Consider the following 24,863-nt stretch of genomic DNA (forward strand, 5'->3'; position numbering starts at 1 on the left):
AGGAGCTGTGATGGAGACATTCTCCTCTGCTTTTTTTTTAACCCTTTGTAATTTCCGAGAGGAAGAAGTGTGTGACGAACACAAAGCCACAGAAGATGGTCTGAACACTGCAGAGTGAAAAAAATTATAGCTGCAGTCTTGGTAGTATCAAACCAAGAGGACTGGGGAAGTGTCTGTGCAGCCCCATCTGGAAGTGGAACAAGCATTAGTCCCTTTTGATTTAATACTCAGGGAGCCCCGTAAGGAATACACTAGATGCAAGCAATGCGGCGTGTGGTTTTGGTGGGAAATAAATTGTAGCCAATGACAAATTTTTAAAAAGCAGGCTTAGGCTTCCTTTGATCCCATTGAATAACAAAACAAAACAGAAACCCTCTCATAATAACATGCTAGTAGTCAAAGAAAATGTTTCCCAAGTGACTCCTACCCTTCATACAACCTCAAAACACACAGGCAAGACTTACCACACACAAAACTTTCTGGCAGGATGGCAAAAATGCTCTTGCTTTTTAGTGACTCAGGATGGGCGCAGGTGGCCACCACAAAGGATTGCAGCTCTTTCTCAACTAACCACTGGGGCAACCATTTCAGCTGGCAATCGCAGAGGAAGCTGTCACTGTTTATGTGGCTGCAGGGAAACAAAACCAACACGAGCCTGCTGTGAGTCCCGCACGGAGAGAAGGCTGGAAAGCTCACAGCCCTTTCATGTTAGTCACATTCCTCCCTCCGTCCCAGCATGGATAGAAGGGGAAAAAAAGGACTGCAGGGTTGTCCTCGAGGCACTAATGATGTTAAATACATAACCCATTTAAACAACATTTCACTCCACACAGAGCAGCCCACTCCTGCACTCCAGTGACACTCCCTAGCATCTTATATTTATTAACCGACTTCCAGAGTGATCCCCAGGAACAGACAGGCAATGCCATCCCTGGCTTGAGTGAGAGACACCAAGGCAGATCATCTACAAAGAGGACACGCAGCAGAGGCACAAGTCAACGGTACAGCTCGTCCTGCTCCCATTTCTCACATCTAATTACCACACGTGCTCCTCCTCTGCCTCTGTGGTTTGAGCATCTTTGGTGGGGACTGAATTCAGGATTTACTGAACAGTGGGAGGATGCCAAGTTCCCAATGTAAGATCTTTAGTTCCCTCCGTGGCCAACACCAAAGGAGTAAGTAGAGAGGCCCTGCCTGCCTGCTGTAAGGTACATGCTCGCACACCAGCATTGTCAGGGATAAGAGGTGTAGCTGATGTTGTGTTTACTCGTTAACAGAAGCAGTGGAAGAGAAATGACCACAGACATTTGTGTAAACCCAATACAAACAGTGTTTGGAAAGCAAAAGACAAAACCATTTCTCAGTGTTCTAACAGTAACTTAGCACCTTCTGCTAAAAAAAGAGCTCTGAAAAAGAGCTAAATAAAAGGTGAGCCTCGGGATTATTTCTAAATGTTCTGGGCCAAATTGTGGCTCAGCATAGCTCTGAGGCCAGTGAAGAACTGCAAGTTTACACCAACAGGGAATTCAGACTTTGGTCCAAGATCCTAGGAAAACCCAGTTTGATCCATCATGAGGATGCCTCAGAGACTGGGAAAATGGCCCCAGACAGAGAAGTCCTGCCCGCAATCCTGCAAGATGTGCAAGAGCAGGGTATCAAGGGCACAGCAGAATCCCAACTCCAGCACTATGTTGCAAGATGTGAATCTTCTCCAATTTTTCTACCTGACCACCTCGGGAAATCCTGAAGTCTAGAAATAGCCAGGAAAGGGGAAAAGAAAGAAATGGACTGGAGAGGGAGGGAATGACAAAACACAGGGATCTGATTTTCCAAAGTTGTCCACTTTGCTGTCCTAGAAAGCTGTGTAGCCCCTAATACACGTGATGGCACAAACACTGCTGGCTAGCTGGGGCAGGTCAGAGAGACCCTTGGTATTTAAGGCTTCAGTAGAATGCATTCTGCATGTATCTGTCCCCTGTCTGAAAGCTGCCTTCTCCATGGTATAAAAGTTCCTTCACGGTATCTGGGATCCCGTAAGTTCTTCTCTAACAGGACCAACCTTTCACCTCAATTTTGTTTCATGAGCCGGTGCAAAAGTTAAGGTAGTTAAACAAACAACAGACATGCAACATTTATCTTCTTCATTCCCCAGTTACTGGTATTAAATGTTGTTGCTAACAGTGACCATCTGATTCCCAACGTCAGGAAGAAGAATCTGAACCTGCCCAAACACCAAATAAGCAATTTCTTGTTCCACAGACATTGGGCTACTCCAGAGTGTAGCAATGCACTGACAGTGGATTAAATATTTATGGAGAAGAGGAGAAAAGGAAACCAGGCAAGACTGGAAACAGTGTCTGATAACAGTGCAGAGCCCCAGCCTGGAGCACAAGCAGCATCTCTGATAACACATCCGTATTTTTACACCAGAAGGCTGGATGACAAGTGGATCCAGTTCAAATAGTGCTTATCGCTGAAATGTCAGTACTGTACGCGAACCCTCAACACAGATACAGCAAAGGAGCAGATGGGCCACTGGGAATTAAATCAGTGGCAGTGTGAGAAGGAGAGATGGCTAACAGGACCAGGGCTGGACTTCCTGAGCGGAGATGAATAATTGCACAGATGCGAACCTGCTGGAAGAACCTGTTCCGATGATCTAATTTCAGTCACTATTAAATGCAAGATGTTCCCCTGACATCTACTCATGTGTAAAAATACCCTGCAGAGGAGGACAGGGGGAGGAGGAAATAACGAGTGGTAATGTGGATAACACCCCATTGGAAACAACGTGCTACTTCTCACGTCCAGGGCAAGAAGAATCCCTGCCTCCTTAATGGTGTGTACAGACCAATTACTTACAGCTGCCGCAGGCTCTTCATCTTCGCAAAAGCGTCTGCTTGAATTGAGCGGATGGCGTTATCCCCAAGGTTCCTGCAGAACACAACCAAAGGCAACGTGAACAAAAGGGACACTATGGCTGTAAAAAGCCTCTCCATGTTTAAGCAACGTAGCAGGTTATTTGGTAGCTCCTTGTTAAGGCGATATGCACTTGCAACTCACAGAAATGGTTCTCCACAAAACACTTTAATAATGAATAAGCATTGCTGAACAACAGTCAACCAACAAAAACTACACCAATAAATCACTAAGTTGTTCCATACCCCATCTTCTCACTATGCTTTCTCAGTCTCAGCTACCTCCATCATCCATAGCTCAGAAATTCCTCAGCCCCCTTGATAACCAAAGATAGTCAGGAATGTCGTATCCCAGGCTAGACCTTCAGCAAACATACAGAAAGCAAATACTCACACTAAACAGCATCTGAGAAGTTATTTGAAAGTGACTTTGAGAGGATACTATTGCATTCAAAAACCATTGCAATGTTTCAAAAAGAAGGTATTTTTAAAAGCTTCCCTCACAACTATTACTAATTAAAAAATTCACTTGTCCTCTGTAAAAGGACAGTGTCAGATTTAGGGCTTAAGTTTACTAAGAAAGTGTAGGACAGACAGGCACTGCTTGCAGAGGAAAATCTCCATAAAGCATTAACGAGGGAACCTTTATCTGGGAACACACCCCCCCACGTCAGGCAGCCCTAACCCTTCCGTATGCTCTCAATGGTCATAACATCCCATACAATCAACAGCCAATAAAACATCCAGAGCAAAATCACATACACTTTAACTTGTCTGAATTCAGAAAGGAAGTTATTCATGAATCACTGCTGGAGTCATCAGCTTTGGGACACAGAAAAAAATTACACAGCAGCAGCCAAAATTTACTTCTTGCAAATCGCTCTAAGGCAGTCGTGCTGAATGGGGATGTTCGGTGCCTGCATCGTAAGCAGTCATTTGCAACATGTGTCACTGCCAGAGCCTAGATTTAAGAGGAAGTTGGGGCAAGGCAGAAAGAGAGAGGGCTACATCTGAAATAGCACATTTTCATTGCTAACAGCCTGCAAAGAAGCAACGTGCAAGTCAAAGCGATATTTATCCAAGAACAAATCAAAAAATTAAGAGCATGCAGATTTGCCATATGTTCTATAACTTTGTTCCTGGCACAAAAAAAGGCCAAAGTTGAGGCGGACTTATAATGAGAAGGAAGCAGGTGGCCCCCACAAATGGACTAGCTTCTCAGTTTACAAAGACACTATTAAATTGCTAGCAGATCTCTCAAGCAGCTACTTTTGGCAGACCCCCCTTCCCAAACTCTGAGGCATGGTGGGTTACTCACAGGTGCTCCAGGGCCTCCAACCCTGAGAATGCTTTCTTGGCCACCGACTTGATCTTGTTTCCAAACAGAGTTCTGCAGTTTCCAAACATCCAGTGCCAGATAAACAGAAAGAAAATGGGGAGAGAGGGGCAGAAAAAGAAGGAACACAATTAGCGTGGCTTTATCTGATATACGCGCTCAGTGCAAGTCCTGGGAAATCTGAACTGCACGGAGATTAAGAGGGATGAAGTACACTTGCCTTCCCGCTCCTGAAATTAAACCCTTTTATCTGTATTTGAATTTAATAGTGATGACAGCACAAAAGGGAATGTGCTGTATCACGTAAAAAGGCAGGTTTGCTCCAGTGCTTGGAAACCAGCTTGCTGAGTAACAGGAGGTCCCCTCTATTCTTTGCAGGCTGGCTGTGGACAGGATTTAGTGCAGTGACAGTTTAACAAGATCTTGGTCTCTCCCTGCAAAACTTTTCATTTCTGACTTCTTCCCAGATAGTAAAAGAGTGGTAATTTATTCATGGCTGCTTGGCCTGAACAGGCATCCACACACAAGGGCTGAGGGCTGTCTCTTGGCTGCAGGTTTATAGAGCAGCTAACTGAAGTGACTGCTGATCTCCTTCCTCGGCTTATTATAAATACAAAAGCAAAGTAATGTAATGAAAAAAAAGTAATAAATAATAGCTGAGTGGTAATTTCAAGAGGCAAAAGGAAGAAGAGAAAAGGTAGAGAGCTGAGGAGCGTGCTTGCTTGCATCTGTGACCAGAGAGCATTCCTCCGAATCAGCAACAGTGCTACACAGCAGCAAGAGGGGACTATTAGCAGGCAACAGCCAGCTGGAGCGATCACAGCCCAGCTGCTATTTGCAGAGTAACAGTTCTCTATAAATATTGACCAGTGCTGATCCGTCAGGGGCAGGGTTCATGCAAAATGGATAGTCTCCTCACCTGTTTTAATAAAACATCAACCAATGTCATTAATTAGGAAATGCCTTCCTTCCCCAGGTTCTCTCTGTCTAAGGTTTATCTTCCAGGTGCATCTTTTATCACCGCCTGCTTCACATGGTGTCTAATGCAAGTCATCACTAACACCTCAGGTAAAACACTGGCACATCTGGTGCTGCATTTGACTGAGTTTTCCTTCAATATAGGGTGCAATCTATAGCTGCTTGCACTGCTTGCAGAGGAAAATCTCCATAGAGCATTAATGAGGGAACTTTTATCAGGGAACACACCCCAACCCGTAAGGCAGCCCTAACCCTTCTGTATCCTCTCAGTGGTCATAACATTTCATACAATCAGCAGCCAATGAAACATCCAGAGCAAAATCACATATATTATAAGGCTCTAAAACTACGATGGTCCCACTGCTTGCTAACAGCTGGAGAAAGGCAGCTGGGGTACAAGATGGAGCATACGCAGCCATTACATAGGCAACCACATTTGCAGGAGCTTGTTAGAGCTTTTCACAAAGCACACCCTTCAAATGTCATGATAATTTGGTGTCTTAGCACTGGGACCCAGAAAGCCCACTTTGCAGTGGGTGCTGCAACAGGTAGAAAGGAAAATTGGGACTTATCACACTGTTATGATAGTGAGGACTGAGACTGTATCACAATTTGTCCTTGCAGCCTGTTGTCTTTGGAGGGAATTTGTATGCCTGCCACTGGGCAATACTATGACCCCGAGTAGGTCCTTAGAAAATCAATCACCCTGACAGTAGTGTTGCTGGATGAGCCACCACTCTAATTCTTAAGAAGAAAGGCCAGTTACTCTTAGCTCCATACAAAAGGTCCATAGCCCCAGAATCACAAATCTTACCGTTCTAGAGCAAAACACAAGCAAGAGCTTCAAGTTTCAGGCAAAGCCTCCTCCCAGCCTCCATAGTGAGACACACGCCTGAAGCCCTTTCTTACAGGCAGAGTTAACTTAGTACAAAACTACCACTGAATTTTCAGAGCTGCGTCCCTTCGTTAATTACTTGATTTGAGGCAAGAATAAAGACATCTATTGTAGACATGCTGGTGGCCGATTAAAGGCTCCAGATAGCTGCAACCTGCTTTATCAACAGTATTGTTCTAAATATCTACAGTGAGCTTTACTGAGCTCCTTGTTACGGCACCAAAACCAGGGTATCAGAGGTCCTATTTACTGCATGAGAGTGTGTGTGGCTTTTTGCCCTGGGTGAAACACCCCAAGCACCAAAGGATGTGTGCAATCATACATACCATCATTTGGTAAAAGGGATGTTGTATTAATGAAGGCTTTGAAAAATCCACTATAATGATTAATATAGTAAATAATTTGTTATATGCAAACTCTGATCATATGGCCACATCCATACACACTAATTTCTGGAGCCATATTCCTAAACGTTAGGTGTTATGCTGGAGCTTAGGTTTGATAACTGGAGATTTCCATTTATTGTTTACAGTGGATCTTGGACTTTGAAAATTGAAGATACTGATTATATCTGTTTACTTATCTGTGCAGAGATAAGCACTACGTCTGGGATGTGAATACACAATGTGTACAGCACTTGCATAGGTGCATACAACTTTATGACTATATACATGAGAAATACATAACACGTGGGTAATAAAGCCATGCCCCAGCGAACTCATTAAAATCATTACGCCTTTCAAATTTCAACTAACCACTTCTCCAATTCCGAAATGGTTTGAACCCAGCAGCCTCCTTCAAAGGGCTGTGGCACGCTGGAATGCAAACGCGGCAGTATGCAGCGCCACAATTAGCCTGCCTGCTGCAGCCCAGAAACGCTCCTCCGCTGTGGGCAGAGCTAGGCACAAGCATGCTCTCCCGGTGATTGCATAAGTGTAATTACACGCTAGGCACGCAATTCATTAGAAAGCGGCATTTTCTCCTCTAGCCAGTTTTGCACCTGCAGGAAGATCTCAGTCACTGAGTGAGCCATCAAAAAACCGGTTACATGGAGCAGCTTGAATAATTAGGAAACTCCTTGTTCCCCAGTGATTCCACTGATGCTTTTTATGCTTCGGTGCTTCTCGACTCCCGCTTTCTTGAAGCAACATTTTAATTTAGGCCTGTGCTCTCCATCCCGGAGAGCTTCATATATAATTCAGAGAAGGCTAAAGTGACTGGCCTCCCCACCTCTCAGTTTAACACCTTCATTTCAGCGAACAACTCTCTCTGTGCTAAATCCTTTCAGAAGCTAATCTGTGCCAGATCAAAGGGCTTTTAAGGCAATCTCCACAGAGCTGAGGTGATTATTAATTCATTGGAAAGTCTCCTCTGAAGTGCCCATTTATTTTTGTATGCTAATGCATTTAAAGCTGGTTGATGGTTTAAACACAGGCCCTATATCATGCAGTGAAAGGTTTGCTGTAAAGGTTGGTATTTTATTTATGAAAAAATCCTGCCAGCAATAATGATACTCACTTCAGCCTTAGACAAAATTAGAAGTTTGGTATTTACATGCTGATGAGCTAAAACAGACCTGAGCAGATCCCTTGAAAAGTGACTACTCCTAAGGATCCCCAAAACACCTCCGAAACATAATGAAATAATCTCATATTCTGAGGGTTCTTCTAGCCTTACGTTGTGGCTGACAATGAACCATCCCAGCAACTTGTCTGCCTCACAGCAGGTTCACTGTTAGGTAACCAAGCCACTCCTGTCTGCCCGAGAACAACCTGATCCACACGCTCTTCCAGGCTATGAAATTCGCTGCAACGCCCCCCACAAACCATAGACACATGTCCTTCCCTTCGTTCAGCCAGACTCAGAACTGGTCCAAGTCCACGTGCAACAAAAGACAGAGGTCAACAACATGACAAAAGATGCAAACCCAGCTTCTTTACACTTGCGCAAGCCCTTGCCACATCCTTTGCTACTGGCAGACAAAACCAGCCATCTTCTGAAGCCATTCCTTATGCGGGATGATAAACATCAGATCAGGCCGCGGTTATTCCACAGGGGAGCAATAGCTGCTCTGCCCAGAGCTCCAAACACACGACCTGCACAATCCCAAGGCTGCCTCTGCTGCCTGCCTTCCTCCTCCCGCTCCTTGCCATACCTCCTGGCCTCTGCCTGACCCCCACAACTCATCAGTGCTCATTTCTTCTGGTTGCTGAGTCAATCCTTCTGCTGAACTCCTTCCCTCAATGCTGTCTCCTCTGGCTTTTTCACCTCTCTCCTGTTATCTGCACCCAGCATTTCTAACATATCCCAATCACTTGGGACCACCACTTTTGCTCCCACTGGTCATGTTGGAGGGATGCCCTGTGGTGGATGTCCCACCAGAACAGCTCACTCCCTGCTCCTTTCCTCCACCATCTCTCCCTTGTCAAAGCAGCACTACAGACTCACAGTCCTACAGCCTACAAATCCCTCTGGACAAAGCCTCTGTTTGCACTACCCTTCTAGCCGCTCACATGATTTCACTGGTTTCTTCAGACAAACCAAAAACTTCAGCAACAGCAGCCAAGGACTCTCCCACCACCACATCTGCTCCTCTGCCTTTTTTCTAGCAACTCGTGGGAATATTTCCCAACTCCACGTGCGCAGCAGTTCCTACTGGCCTCTCTCCCCCACACTTCTACCTCCCTGCCTAACTCCCCCTGTTCTCAAGTCCTTCTCTGACTTCTGGCCTCACTTTTATTCGCAGCTACAACTTGGTTCTCCTCTCCTTGGATCCACTGACTCCCCTCAGCAATGATCAAATGACATCTATGTCTGTGACTTCAAATTTTTCTTCTCTGTTTAAGCATTACGTCCCCACGAATCCTGCCATGGGTCTTCCCACTCCCCCAGGAGTCTCTAAATGAGAGCGTGACAATATACCGCCTGCCAGGACTCATTCTAGCCATCTGCTATCCATCGAGGTACTTTTACTGCACCTCTGGCTGTGCCATCTCAGCATCAGAGACAGCATGATGGGGGGGTGCTGAGAACTTAAACAAAGGCAAGAGGTAATGATTAGAAAGACTCTTGATTTGTCACAACCCATCAGAGACTTCTCTGACAGGGCTGATTTATAGAGCCGATTTCAAATGGAATACGAACAAGTACAGAGCAATGTGAAAATACTTGCAAAGGCCAAGCAAGCTATAAACATTTGCAAGGCGCATGCTTGCCTTAGGTTTCTTTTTATCTCTTTAAGAGCCTATGCCCCATGGTGCCTTTTATTGTCACTGCACATGGAAGCGAGCCCAAAAGATCACTCTCAGACAGAGTATCCCACAGAAACGAATCCTGTTTCAATCCTCTGTTGTAACAGGAAATGGGGTGATTTTTCTCTTCTGTTTATTGTTATTTGCTGCATCAATCAGTGCTTCGCTGAAGATTGCAAGGGGTCGTCTTTGTTGCTGTTTGCTTTTAGAAGCAAGGAACAGTTCTTCTGAATCTTACAGATGAAAATGACTTAAGTTTCTCCTGTGCCTCTGAACTACAGCACGTGGCACAGTCTGTTCACTGCTTTAAAAGGTCTACAATCGCCTCACATCTGCTTGGAAACACAAGTGCTTGATAACCACATTTGCGCTCTTGCAGTGAGCCTGCAAAACTAGTACATCTCAGATTTTCTGTTGATTTTTATCTTGTTCCAAAGGGAGGAAGGCTGTTTTGGAGGGGAGAGACCCACCCCCACACAGGCACACAACACAACTGCTTTGCAGAACATCAAACCCAGGGATACTCACAGCTTGCTTAGGTTTTCTAGGCCTGTAAAGGCTCCGTTGGTGTCTTCTATTGTGCCCGAGATGTCGTTGTGGTCCAGTTCCCTGGGGAGAGGACAAGAGAGAGCTCATAATCAGTGCCTTAGTCCCAGGCTCATGGTTCAAAACTAATGGAAGAAAGTTTGAGAAGGCCACATGAGGAGCTTCCCAATTTCTCCTGACAGTTATCAGAAAAAGCAGAGTCCTGCAGCAAAGCAGCACTAATCACTTTTCCTGCACCGACCCATGCTGAGATGGTGCATTCCAAAAAGAGCGCTGACTTTTCCCCAGCTGAAACCCTCTCTTTCCGAAACAGCAGCAGTAGCAGATAGCTGCTTTTTAACAAGTAGCTTTCAGTCGTTTTCTAATTCTGTGCATCCAAACAAAAGGAGGAAATAGAAAACCAAGTTCCGAAACTAAACTGAAAGAACTGCTGTCCTTAAATGCTACTATCATGAATTAAGCTAACTTTGGCTATTGAAACGTATACAAGTATTTGTCTATAGCAATATCTTAGTTAGATGATTTGGTGTATTTTCTATGAAGCTGCATTCTTTTCTGGCAATGAACTTGAAAGCTCAAAGGAAAGCACCATCATCCCTACATAAGCCTAACTCTCTGTATAACCACTTTTTTAAAAAAAAAAGACTAAGAATTCCTCTTTCAGAGTTAGCTTCTTTTGGCTTTCAAATTGACCATCAATTACAAGAGTCAAAGAGGTCTGAAGAAAAACAAGCACACAGAACAAACATGAGATCCACAAAAGCTGTTTAAACAGTCTGTTTAAAAATCCTTCCCTCCTAGCTTTAATTCCAGCTAGCAATGAATACCCAGAAACACAGACAGAAATTTATCATTTCTAATGTTAAGTAAAAAGAAAGAAAAAATAAATAGGCTTTGTTGGTTTTGTTACATCACTGATTTGAAACTTAGCAAAATCCAACAACAAAGCAAACTTAACCATCCAGATAACCCCTGGAACCCTCAGGTACTCCTTTTGCACCTTTTGAAGATTATTATCAGAACACTTCCAGTTTAAAAATATCAAGGCCAAAAAAGAAAAAACAAAGTCCCCTGCATTTTGCAACATTCCAGACACGGGCATCATAGTGTAGCTTCTGGGCTATGCAGCACAAAGACACAATAACCTACAAGAAGAGAACAGAAATTTTAAAAAAATCCCAGTTTTATTAGCATGGTTTTCCTCAGCTGAGATAGGGCTGATACTTTTGCTCTCAGTACCTAAGCTGGCTGCAGTTTTTGCTTGTTTCTCAGCTTTGGTGTGTGAACTCAAGATGTGAAGGGAGATGGCCAAAAGCCACAATTCCTGTTTCTCAGCTGGCTTCAGCGTGAGACCCAAATCTCATGTCCCTGGGGAACCCTGGCCTTAGCCAGCATCACTGTGGATGTCAGGGTGATCTGTGGGTCGGTCTATGCCAAAGGGATGGATAAAAACCTCAATATCCCCGCGGGGTGTGGCCGCACATAATGCTGTGGTGGCGTAAGAGACGAGTCCAGGAGAGATGCTTTGATGTGCTGACATTTTCAGCACTATCCGAGTGAGGCAGGAGCAAATGCATCCTCCCGGAGCTAAATTTCTACATTTCCCCAATGGTTGCCAAGCCAATGCCCGTTGTTCTATTTGTTTAAGGGCAAATCCCTTCTCAGACATTGCTCCTCTTCAGTTCCACCACAGGCTACTGGTCTTTGGACCAGCAAACCCTTTCCCATGGCAGAGACAGACAAGTGGGAACAGCCTGTAGGAGCTCTCTGACATACACTTTTATTAACTGACTGCCACACATTGTGTTTTCTTGAAAAAGGAAAAGAAAATGGTATTGCTTGTTCTTCCAGAGGCAACTCAAAGGTTTAGCGTTAGAAAGGAGGAATAAAAACCTTTTTAACAAATGAGTGAAAATAGAGAGAAAAAAAGAGTGGGGTATTTTGGCCTAGCTCTCTTTGTATTCAAACTCCTCTCCCAGCCCCTGTTGCCAATTTCCTATTCTTTCTGGCTGGCTGAGCTTGAATGCTCACAGCCTTGTTAATCATTGTGCTCTGAGGTCTCTGGGCCTGACCTCTATTTGAATAGCTCCACATTTCAGCAGTTTCACACCCACCAAAGGCTCCCCAACAATAGGCCATAATTAAAGCATGCTCGGGTCTTTTTCACCAGGTGCAGGACCCAATAGGCCTTTCTCTTTATTAAATTAGAGCTGGCTCACACACTCCTCCTCCACCTCCCCCCTCTGTCCTAGACATAAAAGAGGCTCCACATTCACTGCAGAGCAAAGAGAACTACCAGCTTCCCTTCCCCTCCATTTTTCTTTGGAAACCTTTAGTTCCGGTCTTGACAGCTGCCTCAGAGAGGTCCCTTTCTGAATGCCCAGTGGCTGAAAGGCTTTGGCTTAAGTCTAAAAAAAGGAAAAAAGGCAAACAAAACTCAAACTCACTTTCCAGTCACTTCCTTCACTGTGAACTTCAATAAAGGAAAGAGTAAGATGCAAAAAGTACTGTAAAGAGGGGAGATCTCTCTGTTCCCATTTCCTTTTAATTACTCAGGCCACAATGGGCTTCTGAAGAGGAATAAAAGTATCAAAGTGTGTTTTTTTTCTTTTGAAGGAAGAATTAAATCAGCCTGCTGAACTCAACCAGCCTGGGAGCATGGACGGTTCTAGAAGACAGACTGTGAGAACTTCGTGGCGTGCCAGATGAAGGTGCTGAGCCCGCAGCCCCTGGAGAGAGGAGAACAGCCAGCAGCCCCGCAGGTCCAAATAAGGGAGACAGAGGCAGCACAGCTGCAGGAATGGACAATTATTAGAACTGGATTCCCCATCTTCTGGTGTTTCTAAGGCAAGCCCAGATGTACTTCAATCTAATGCAGCTCTTGGGTTTAACGGCGCGTGATAGTGCAATTCTACAGCTGGCATCCCAGAAGAGGTCAGACTGAGGTGTCTAATGGTCTCTGCTAGCCCTAAAATCCTAGAAGTTGGTATCCGGACTAGGAAGCTCATTTCCAGTTGTGTCAGTGACTTTTATTTTAAAGTCTCTGGTAAATGGCCATAACCACGACTGGATGGAACACTCTGCAATTCAATATTAGGGCACATGAAACTTTTTCTCTTGATAGCATGGCAACTTTTTTGTTGTTCAGGGATTACCATGAAAATCAGAGCAGCAGAACATTTCATGACCCAAGTAAGCCAAATTTGGCATTAAAGAGAAAGACTTCTGGTTACTCACATGGTACCTGCAGCAGTTTCTTGCTCTCCCATGACTGGACCCAAGACTGGGTGAAGCTTCATGTGTTCTTACACTTCTGGTATAATCGGATCCTAAGCCCAACCTCTGAATTTGTTTTCCCATTTTTTTAGCCCGGAATTTTGTATTTATTATTCAATTTAAAAAAAAAAATAAAGTAACAGCACACAAACATGCTCAGTAGCACATTTAAGAGGATATGTGTCAGTGGAAGGAATCATTAGTCAATATGATAGCAAGAGAAATTCTGCTATTAGCTGAAGGACTGAAACCTCAGGGATTTTTGCTCAGCTGGGCTAGATTCAGGATCCTGTTCTGTTTCTGTAATTTTACTCTGGAGCCCTCTACTCTGAAAGCACCCTACAACACTGAGCAGTCCAACAGCAATTCTCTAACTACTCTTAATTAAAAAATACAAGTTCACTCAAGTTGGATAATGAGGTAAACACAACAGCTGCTGAAGACAACAGAGCAGTATGTAGGGGGGTTTGATGCTGATGACACAGGTACCCAAAGTAACTGCAAAGCAGAACAGTTTGGTAGAACACAAACTGTGGAGGGAAGATGGGTGTTAGCTGACAAAAGCTGGGAGCAACTTACAGGACACGCAGGTTTTTGAGTCCCTTGAAAGCACCTTCTGCAATATGATTGATGGAATTGTGGCTTAGTCGTAGTACGTGCAGTCCCCCAAGGTCTGACAAGCTTCCCTCATCCAGCCTCGTTAGGTTGTTGTAAGAGAGTATTCTGAGGGGGAAAAAAAAAAAGAAAAAGAACAGCCCTTATCAATTCAACCAGTATTTTCCATACTTGTCTGTGCCAACCAGTACCTGCCTGCCACAACCACCTTACAAGAGGCGATATGTACTGGCAAGTAGGAAGTAAGACTGCAGTCTGCAACTATTCCCACAAGATACCCATGGGGCAGGCTGGGTGACCATAAGGGAGCAGGAGGCATTTGGTACCCAGCTACAGGGAAGTCTTCTGTACAGGCCACGGAGAGAGGCCCCTCCAGAAGTGAACCAGAGCAATTACCTAATACAAGTGCTGTCAGTTATGGTGGGGACGAGCTACTCTTTCTCCTGCATGGATAGGTTAGGGTCTGGCAGCACCACCCCTCCTCAGTCCCCAGATATATAGGTAACACTCAGATATCAGTCCTGGTTGCATTCAACCCTCACTCCAGTTTGGACTCTCTCCGAGGCTTACAGGATAAAGCAGTCCGTTCCCCTCCTTCCCCACACCCTGCGAGGTGGAGAGTGACGTCAAACAGATGGATTTTGAAGTTCACACGCGCTCTTGGCAGGGTCCAGACTTCTGTATTCAGGAGGTGTCTTATCGTTCTGCACTTGTGCACAGCAAGCCCCGGGCGTCTGGGTGTGGGTGTCTCCACAGCCTGCTCCACCCCAGTCGAGAGCCAAGAGCATTTCACCACAAGGCAATTGAAAGCTTCCTTTCATGCACAGGAAGGAGGTATCTGTTCTAAACCAGCCACCTTCCCTCCTGCTCCCCTTTGTCAAGGAGTGTACAGTCTGCTTGAAACCTTCTCCACTTACAAGTGACAAATATTGGAAGGTTGTTTTTCCCCCTAGTTTTCCAGCCATCTCTTTCCCTTGCCCATATAATCTCTGGTTTTGGAGATTTTTTTTTAAGCACTACTCCTGTTGCAGTTTGGAGGAGAAAGAAAGCTGTTTTTCTCTCCCAGCCAGGGTGCAGATGAGGCTTCCGAGATTTGATGCCGAGGGCAGGCCATGGGACACTACAAGCCACTGCAGACACCTCACACACTACACAACCACCTTCTATGCAAACAGTAAAACCACAGAGTTACTGATGTTGAAGGCCAGCTTGGCTCGGCAAAAGAGGGACCTCCTGGCATAGCAGCAGGCAGAGTCACCAGTTGGTGATTTTCAGCCTGAAGAATTCGCCCACAACTCCCTGCTGCGAGTATATTTCTCTTGATCTCTGGAGGTCACTGCAGCTGGGTGAGCCCTGCAGGGCTACCAGCAGGTAAGTGGGACCAGCAACAGCCCCAGCTTTAAGTTGCCTGCACACTGACACATGGGGTAGAAAAAGCAGCATTGAGCTACATACCACTACTCACATTTTCTCTTATCTCTTTACAAACAGCAGTTGCATAAGATCTTCAAAAATACTTTAGTGACCTGGGAGCACAAGTAACTTCAAAATATTTAAGGGTTTGGGCTGCTTAAACTTTTCATAAAGTGGAGTTATATGGCTTTGAACAAGCACTGAAATCCTTCATTGTACAGACAAGGAAAAAAACCCAAAATCTCGCTGAGTTCCAAACCTCCAAATTCCTCTTCTAGTACTGCCTGTTAATGAGTCTGCTTAAAAATCCGTCTAGGGCTTGCATGAAAGTAACTGCAAAGCCAAAACCTAAGTCAAAACAGACACATACTCTGAAGCACTGAGAGTGTCATTTACTTGGCAAATGAGCTGCCTATCTTTTAGCTGTGTGAGTGGGCAGAGGGCAAGCTTTGGAAAAAATTCAGCAGAGATTAATGAGTTTGAAGAAGGTATGGGACAACATACTTTCATTCCTAAAGAGGTCGTAGTGTTAGTTATGAAGAACTGGCATCCAGTCAAAATTATGTCCTCACCTGCGATTAAAAGAATTTGGCTTTTTTTAAAAAAAAAAAAAAAGTGTTCAAAAGTAATCCTAAACCTGGCTGAGAACAAAACATAGTTCCTTTTGATTCTACACAGAAGAGTTCCTGCCACAACTGGTGAAGGCACATTCCCCTCTGTTCATTCTGACGTCACCTCAAGATGGATGGACAGCAGCAGTATTTAAAGGACTCTCTCAATGGCTGCAACCAGCCAGGCTGCTTCCCCAACCTCGTCGTCTCTCTACTGATGAGAAATCACTGGAATGAACAAGTGGAAATGTTTGTCTACACAGCCCTTTTGGCCTGGCGAGGAAGTGGGAAAGCAGCACGCCAGAAGTGATACATAAAGGGGTTAACCAGAAACCTGTTGTGCAGCTGGGGCTCCTGCTGCCAGCCAGTCCTGGACCAAGTACATCTAACACATTTCATTCCCACTGACCAAACTATAGGTAAAAAAGTGAAAAGAGAGACCCAAAGTCATCATTTGCCTCTGATGAAATCCTATGCTCCCACTGTGGATTTTTCCATGATGTTCATGCCCTAGCACCTGACTGGTGAATACAATCAGCCCTTTCTCATACCCGTAACGAGGCAAGAGCTCTCTTTCCTTCTTAGCTTTTACAGACCACAGCCTTGGCGTCACGTTTTCTCCGAACAACTGAAGGAGGGACAACTCATCCTTCAGATGACCACGTCCTTCCTTAGCACAGATAAACAGGGGTCTGGCCACCTCTCTGTGGTCGAGGACTTTGAAATTCATTCCCTGTACAACCACAGGCAGTGTTTTCTGATAACTGAAACCCAGCAGATTTAGCAATAGGGGAGGTGAGCAAGGATCTTTTAATAAGGAATGAAACATACACATTCAAAGAAGTGCACAGAGGCAGCCTAGATGTATCTAGTGCTTCCTTTCCTCACCCCTCAATTTCAGAGCAGACCTCTCCTACAAGTACTCTTTGGCTGTGGAAGTTTCAGTTAGGAGTATCTGATGGCTCCCTGCAGCAGCCTTACCCTAAAGGCAACACCTGCAAGAGCTTGTAATATTTTGCAGGGATGTGTGCTAACACCCACATAATCGCCTTCTGAATCTCAGCTAATGTCGTCTCTGGCCTCACACTCTAGCCCAATCCTGTTTGTCAGGCCGAGCACGCCCCAGTGGCTCCTACCACCTCACACCACCAGGTATTTCCCAAATCTACCCCATTCTGCACGAGGCCAAGCGAGTCCTGCGCTGGGTTTCTGCAGAGGATGGCCTCTAAGCCAGGACAGCTCACCACTGGTTGGCAAGAGATCCCAATCCATACCTGACAAATAAGGACTCGGCATGGCATGCAACCTCCAGTCTAAACCTTCAGGGTTTGTAAAGACAGTGTCAGGTAGAAAAGACAAGCAGTTCTCCCTAAAAGTTCTGATGTTAGCTCTGCAAGGCTTACCCATCCCATCTGAACCCAGGCTGAAATAAAGCTTCAGCACAGGCACCAGATATTGGGTCCTTGAGAACAGACAGTTCCCAGAGCTGTGCTACTCACACAGTGCAGTGGTCTGAATTGGGCTATTCCAGGGATCCAACTGTGAGTGCTTTAGGAAGGCAGACCCACCCCCTTTTTTTGATGCTTCAGATTTAAGCAGACCACAGGCAGAGCATGGTGCCAATTCTGATCTGCTGCCTGATAGATTTCTCCATTGACAATGCCTTAACCTTGTAAAGTATCACCTGAGGATATGCACATGAAGGAACTGTAGCTGTCTACAGCACTGTGCCAAGCAAAGGAGCAATTTAGGGATGGGCAGTTTCACAGCAATTTGAAAAATTAGGTAATTAAACAGTATTTAACTAAAAAAATAAAATATTTCCTTGTGCCCCAAAGAAATAATCCCTATCTGAATGAATAATTTGGGTTCAACAGAAGATCACTGCTGGTCACTGGGCTAACAGGATGATTCTACAGCTTCTAAATTTAAAGGAATGACACGTGTCATGACCACCGATCTCTGCATCCACATCTGAATCCCAGGGACTCACACCTGGGTAGGCAGATACCAACCTTTAGCCTGAGTCCAGAGTGAGGCCTCTGAAAGTAGGAAGCTGCTTTACTGCTTTTATGGTGGATAGGAGAATCCTTAACAATGTTTAACAAGAGATTTCCGAGCATCAAGCAGAATGAATTACAGTTCCGCTAACCACATGTGTCAAGTTGTCCAAAGAAAAAAGTGAATCCTTCCACAGTCCCACGGAGGGGATGACAGCTACTTCTGTAAATACTATACGCATCCATGTGTGTCTCTTCAAAAAGGCATTAAGCAGTGCCACAGACCCAAAAGACACCCTTGTGGGGCTGTCCTCAGCAGCAAGGCTTTCTTTCATTTATCAAAGAGACTGTATTCACAGCTGGAAATCTCAGGAGTGCAAAGTCAATGTATTTACTTTTCAACAACTGAGCCCTACAGGAAGGGTAAAGTGTAAACAGGAGAAACAAGGAGAACTGCCTTTAAAGGGCCAAATCTCTGCTGGTTAAAAACATGATTGTTCTTTGTAAATACAGAGGATAAAGCAAAGCTTCCTCCAGGCTGCACAGTCATGTGGCAAGCCATGCATGTCTTGTAACTAGGTAGCTAAAAGGCATTGGCAAGCTGCAGATCACAAACCCTCCAGGTCTTTTGGCACTGCATACTTTTGGTGGGTTCTAGACTGGGTTCTGGCACAAGCATATTTTAACCAGGTGCTCTGAAGGTCATAACATCATGAATAATAAGGGCATCCTTTATGAGGCTGCAGGTCCTGCATCTCTACAGGTTGATACAGTAGAGGCTGTAAGTCCTGCGACTGGGAAAAATCCTTCCTCCCCTTTCCTGCCAACATTACATTAGCATCAAACCCTGCCCAACAAACCACAAATGAAACCAACTCACAGCTCATGCAGCTTCTGACAGAAGCTCCAGCCATCGGGGTTGATGCGAGATATAGAGTTATTACTGAGGTGAAGCTGGTGCAGAGATGAAAGGCCATAGAGAGAGCCACTGTTTACTTCTGTCAGGCTGTTATACTCCAGGTGGCTGTGGAGAAAAATCAGAAGGAATTGACAGATAAGCAGCACTGGTCAAATGCTGAAGAATTTCCAACAAGGATTGGGATTTCAGCCATTCTTACACATCTTTCTACATACCCATGTGGATACGTGCATGTGTGGGCATTTCTTGTGCAAATAAAGGATAGAAATTCAAGGACAACACAATGGAAATGCCCAGAATGAGCTGTGAGTGCAGCGGTATGCTCCACTGTGAGTAAACTGGGCTTAAAGCATCCCATTTAAGTTTGTATTTGCAGAGTCTCAGTTGTGTGACAGCAGAATCCAGAAGCATGCTGCTTTGATCGCTTGTGACCTTGCAAATACACTTGAAAGCCCATCACATTGGAAGTTTCAAGCATTTCTCTGCAATGACTATTCAATTGGTTCTCTTGTATGGAAAAAAACACATCGCTGAGATAGGCCAGCTTGGTTTCTAGGTATCCCAAGAGGCAGAATAATCAGGTCTGCAACACAGAGTTTCCATGTATCAGTCAAAACAAATCTGCAGAAGCCAGATGAGCTTTTATTTAAAGACCAATTGAGATCTTACTGAACGTTCAAACCATCAAACTTCCAAAAGAATACTGCCAGAGCTTGAAAAATGACTTTTTTTTATTGAACACGTGGTTAAGCAATGAGCTTTAGTAAACTGTAGGTCAACTAAACAGAAGTTGCTGTAGCATGGTAGAGCTCTGTGCATGCAGGACACAGAAAGAAGCATGAGGACCAGCACAGGTGCCTACAGGTCTCTGATGAGAGTCCTTGCTAAAATACAGAGCAGGACATGATAGCAGGTGAAGTCTAGGCTGTTTAAGGGAAAAGAGCCCATCTCTCCAACTTACAGAACTTGCATCTTGGCTAGACCCCAGAAAGCCCCATCAGTCAATTTGCTTATGTTGTTGCGCTGGAGTTTCAGGACTTCCAAGCTGTCCAGTCCCTGGAACGTCAGGCCTTCAATCAGGCGGATGCGATTCCGGTTCAGCTCCCTAGAATCACCAAGGCCATACAAGTTTATTAAATCCCAGTCCTTTCTCATGAAATTATCTGTGCAGCATACAATGGGGACAGCAATGCCAACAACTCCTCTGTCAACGGTTCCCAGGAGACAGCAGAAGCGCACCGGAAACTTTCAATCCCAGAGCTAGCCAGGGAAGTCAGCTGGGTGTGATCACTTAAACAAACTCACCCTGGGACAGACTTTCACTACAGAGGAACAACAGAGACAGTGCAGCAATTCCTCTTCATCCCTCCTCTCTCTGCATTTCTTTTAAGCCATTTATCCTTTTAATCAATTTTCACACTTCATCCTCTCTCAAGCAGACACACCATTTGAACCAATACAGTTAAAGATCAGCATTATTTCCCTGAAAACCCGTTGTTTTTATAGGACTTGTAATCGCCCAGTAAAAATGTGCTCTGAAACATGTGGGTGCCATAAGAACTGTGAACCCAAGAGGAAAATTTATGGCTAAGTTTCAAAGAAAAGCTTTCAATTCCCCTGACAAATTTCACATTTTCTCCTACTATAAGCAGCTAATAAAGAATGAAACAAGTTGTTTCCAAGGACAAAGCAGTCTTAGTATTTTGCATATACAAAGATCTCCAACTTGCTTCATTAACTTCCCTCCCTCCCCGCTCCGGGTGGGGAGGGACTCCTAAATTTTAGGAATACCTTTTTTCTGAATAGCAATATGAACATCATCACAGCACATTTTACCAACCCATTTCAAACAGTCTTGTGGATTACTAGACCCAGACATACCAGGTGAAACGCCAGTTCCATAAAATCAGTGGAAAACTTCATTGACACAATGCACTAAAGCTGAAAACAGAGCTTTTAAAAAAGGTACCTTTCTGCACATCCAAGACTAACCTAAGTTCCCTATTCAGTGTTTGTGTTGAAGAAAATGGTGGAGGTTACAACATCAGAACTCGTTTTGAAAAAGACGAGGAAACCGTAGAAACTTTAAGCTTACTTTTTAACTGCCTAAAAAAAATACGCTGACCTTGCACTCAAGTTGAGTGTAATTAAAGTCAAGTAAGCAATTAAAAAGTTTGCAGTCCTAAAGTCTCTTGCCTTACTGCACTTCCTAGGCTACCAGTGAGCTACGCTTTGCCACAAAAAGAAGTGTACACAAATTCTACAATGCATTGAGTCGGTATAACTTGAAATACATTCATGTTTATTTATAGGGTTAAACAACCAGCTGTGAGACTGTCTTTAAGAGTACCAATTACTCCAACTTTCAGTGAAAACTGTGTTCCTAAACAGATTGAGTTGACCCTTGTTTTTATTAGTTTCGCACACGATGCAGATGAACACAGTGAATTACAAGCTCTCAGTCAATGGACAGTAACTTCCAACTGAGAGGCAACAGACTTTTAAGATGCATATGCTGTTGTGTCACACTGTTTAAGCCCAAACTGGCTATAAATCCTACGTGTATGCAAGCACAGATGCACACCCATTCCTTAGACACATCTTGGCATAAGGATTTGTGTCTCAATCAAGAGGTTGCCATTTAGAGGTGTGATTTCCAACAGCTTTTGTGGACTTTATGTTAACAGACAGAGGTTGACCTTTTGCCTATCAAATTTGATGGAAAGATTGCAACGGGCCTCAGGCTGAGCCCATTTCTCCAGCAGAAAGGAAAAGCTAAACCATTAGTGTTACTATTTTACACATAAAGCATATTTATAGCTGCAGATGTCTATGTGTCCCCCATGCAGCTCCTGCCACACAGACCGCAGGCAGGACAAGAACGATGTGTGTGTTAACTCATCTAGAGTGCTATTTTCTCTGCCCAAATATCACCTCACAGTTTAACAACCTTCCGTCATTGCTTTTTTTATTGCCACATAAAGATACCTGTGTGGTCCTGAAAAATTAACATGGTAGTCGAGCTTTGTCACTCACAATAGAAACATCTCCCAAACCTCTCCTGCACCACAGACACCAGCAGCTTTCAAGGGAATGGATTTGTCTTATGCTGTCAAGTGCACAAGATGCTGATGTCTGGTGCAGCATCCCTCCCTTCCCACCTGATCAGAAGAATGGCCTGAAAAGCCAGTAGTTACAAGACAAAAAGGACCTTCTCCCGATGTGTTTTATTAGGTGCTAGAGGAGGAATACTGCATAATGTATTCTAAGTTTTATAGATAGCAGGTGAGGAAGGGTGACATTTGGTGTGTATATCCTCAGGGACATTTTGTCTCCATAAAGTGTGGCTGAACTTAATTAAAATGCACATTTCTACTCACAGTTGTATTAGCCTGGGTAGCCTGAACGCCTTGACAGGAAGCTGAGTGATCCTGTTTTTACTCAGACGAAGTGTTAGCAGGGACCGTGACAGACTATCAAAAGCACCAGGCTCCAGGGTGCTGATTCTGTTGCTCCCCAGGTAACTGGAATAAATCACAGCAGAAAATGAACAACTCTGTCAGAAATCTCCTTTTATCAGCATTTGGTTGGTCTCCAGACAGGCTGGTGAAATTACAGAGGTGGCTTCGAATCAGTTGGATTTCTGGCTGCAAAAAGAGCACAGTGCCCTTCCCAGAGACAGGTGACAATCGTGGAGAGGTACTGCACACTTCCCAAGAGTTCCTTGAAACCCTCCTACCTCAGCAAGGCAATTGGGAGTGGAAGCCAGAAACTGGAGAATATTCCAATGCAGGATGACTCTATTCATTCCCCATTTTTCCCCTCAGCATCTGTCCCAGGATCTTCCATACTCTTGTACCCTAGTCTTAGCCACAGAGGCTGTTTTTACAGGACAACAGGCAAACATCAGCCACAACACCACTCTCTTATACCCTCTTACAACCAGGGGCAGGAATTTAAGTGTAAACTTCAATGCAAGTAGATTATCTGTCTGCACCTCTTCAAAGGTAACTAAAACACAGATTATTTTATGTTTCTCTGAATAGGCAAACTACTCTGCTTAACCCCTGGTTTTCTCTGAATAACCAATGAGAAATTTCTGTTCTTAACATTCAGTAGCCACTTCCATGATGAAATAGTCATTCCCCCTCCCCTCTTCCAGATGCACATGGGCTGATCTGGGAAACAGCATATACACTTCCCACCGGGCAAGAGACAAAGGTCTGCGGTGCAGACAGTTGTTCTGGCTTCTAGGTTTCCAGCTATAAAGACACCCACACCTAAAGGATGCAGGATACCTTTTCCCTATTGCAATATTCCCATGCAACACAATTCATAATAATCTGCATTCTTTACAGATACATCAGAAAGCAGAAAGACAGAGCTCAAAAAATAACCTGACAGTAGGGAGACTGTGCTGCCTTCTAATTCTTCTTTGCATACTTTACATCCATTCCCCCTCCTTTTTTTAAAGAAGGTTTGAGGCCCTTTTCTCTGCTGTGGTAACTCAACAAAAGCTGTTCCCAACAAGAAAAACTCACAGCTCCTTTATGTGAAGTCCCTGTGGAAAGCAGCCGTTTCGGATTTCCGTGATGTCATTGAAACTCAGGTCCAACGTTTCCAGGGTAACGTAGGGCTTCAGTTGACTTGCTTCAATGCTGCGGATCCTGTTGTGATGCCTGAAACAGTCAGGAGGAGAAACGGAGACAATTTAGTTCTCTTAGAAAAACAGAAAGAATATCCGAGGCCGCAGCAGGCCCACAGGCTGGCCCCTGAGTTCATACACTCAGACTTATGGTGCTTCTTCAACAGCTGTCCAAGGAGAAATCCACACCAGAGAGACCTTCCCTAATCCCCATGCTGCTCCTATGGCTGGAGAGACTAGCTCACAGATATTTCTAAGCTTCCAGGCACTTTTTCTGGTATGGTACAAGACTCTTCCCTTCTACAGAATCATTGACTCCATCAGTTTTTCTTCCAGTAATTTGTGCTTGGTCTCCTACAAGCCTTCACTTCCAGAATGGATTTGTTACATGCAAGGACTGCAGGTCTAGATTTTACCCACAGGCAAGGACTGCTGATCAACAGTTTAAGCAACCTGCCAATGTTTTACACAGAAGATGGGATTTTCAGAGCAGCAGACAAATAAGTAAATATTATCTTAGCAAAATTTACAAAACACCATTTCCTTAATTCCTAAGGATTCTTCTGAAAACTCCCAGCTTTGGACTATGTTACAATGATTTGTAACACAAAGAAATACTGTAAGATGGCTTGCAAATGTCCTTGCAAATGTTTCCTCACCTTTTGCTACCTTTGTTCCACTGTGCAATCAGGACAACTCTGCAGTTCCAGTGCTCTGCCCAAGCACCAACTGCAGGATCAGACCCTACAACGATCACCTGTGTTTGCTGCCTTACCAGCACCAGCCTGAAGGATTCAATCTAATGTTTTTCTTCAGAGAAGGTACTACAAGCTGTCCTCAGGGTTTCCACAGCCATCAAACAGTTAAATACCTCTAGACCTCATCTGTACTCAACAAGGTCTAACTAAAAATCCCCTGAGTCCCTCCCTCTGACTCCTTTGTGGCCTGAATCAGTAGAGAGAACAGTAATCAATTAAAAAAATACATTGTGCATTAGTCACAAGTAGAGCACATGCCTGATGTGAATTTAGACCAGTCACTGATATTATTGGCAAGGCTATGAGTGAGGCACTCCAAACAGAGATGCTCACCAGACACTTGAGAACTTGCTGAATAATAAGAGATAGTAGAGACGGTTCAGACAAGTACTGTGCCTTAATCCGGCCGGCTACCCACTGAGTAATGAGAAGAGGAGACAGCAGCCAGTGAAAGCATCTTGAATGCCAACCAGGCCGTCCCAGCTCTCCCGACAAAGCATCAGCTCTTTGAAACAAAAAAAACTGACCACAGCCTTCCAGGCAGTGAAGCTGATGGGTGTCTAGGAGCCAGTCTTCTCCAGCCTCACACCCATTTCAGGCTCTTCCAGGGGTTCAGACAAGCCCCTTTCAAAGAAAACCCCTCCCTCCAAAAGAAAATACCAATAGCACATGGCAAGGGACTCACTCCCTGCACTGTGATCT

General features: G+C 44.5%; 1 protein-coding gene across 1 annotated transcript in view; it reads right to left on the reverse strand.

Annotated features, from left to right (window-relative positions):
- Positions 1-24,863, reverse strand: part of LRIG1 (leucine rich repeats and immunoglobulin like domains 1) — a 96,209-nt gene that overhangs the window by 10,325 nt on the left and 61,021 nt on the right. Inside the window, 9 exon segments of the mRNA XM_074835945.1 lie at positions 465-628; positions 2,863-2,934; positions 4,237-4,308; positions 9,907-9,987; positions 13,780-13,923; positions 18,720-18,863; positions 19,720-19,863; positions 22,139-22,282; positions 23,300-23,437. Of these exon segments, the coding sequence (XP_074692046.1) occupies positions 465-628; positions 2,863-2,934; positions 4,237-4,308; positions 9,907-9,987; positions 13,780-13,923; positions 18,720-18,863; positions 19,720-19,863; positions 22,139-22,282; positions 23,300-23,437 (1,103 nt within the window).

Source organism: Strix aluco, chromosome 11 (assembly GCF_031877795.1).
Source record: "Strix aluco isolate bStrAlu1 chromosome 11, bStrAlu1.hap1, whole genome shotgun sequence".
Taxonomy (NCBI): Eukaryota; Metazoa; Chordata; class Aves; order Strigiformes; family Strigidae; genus Strix; species Strix aluco.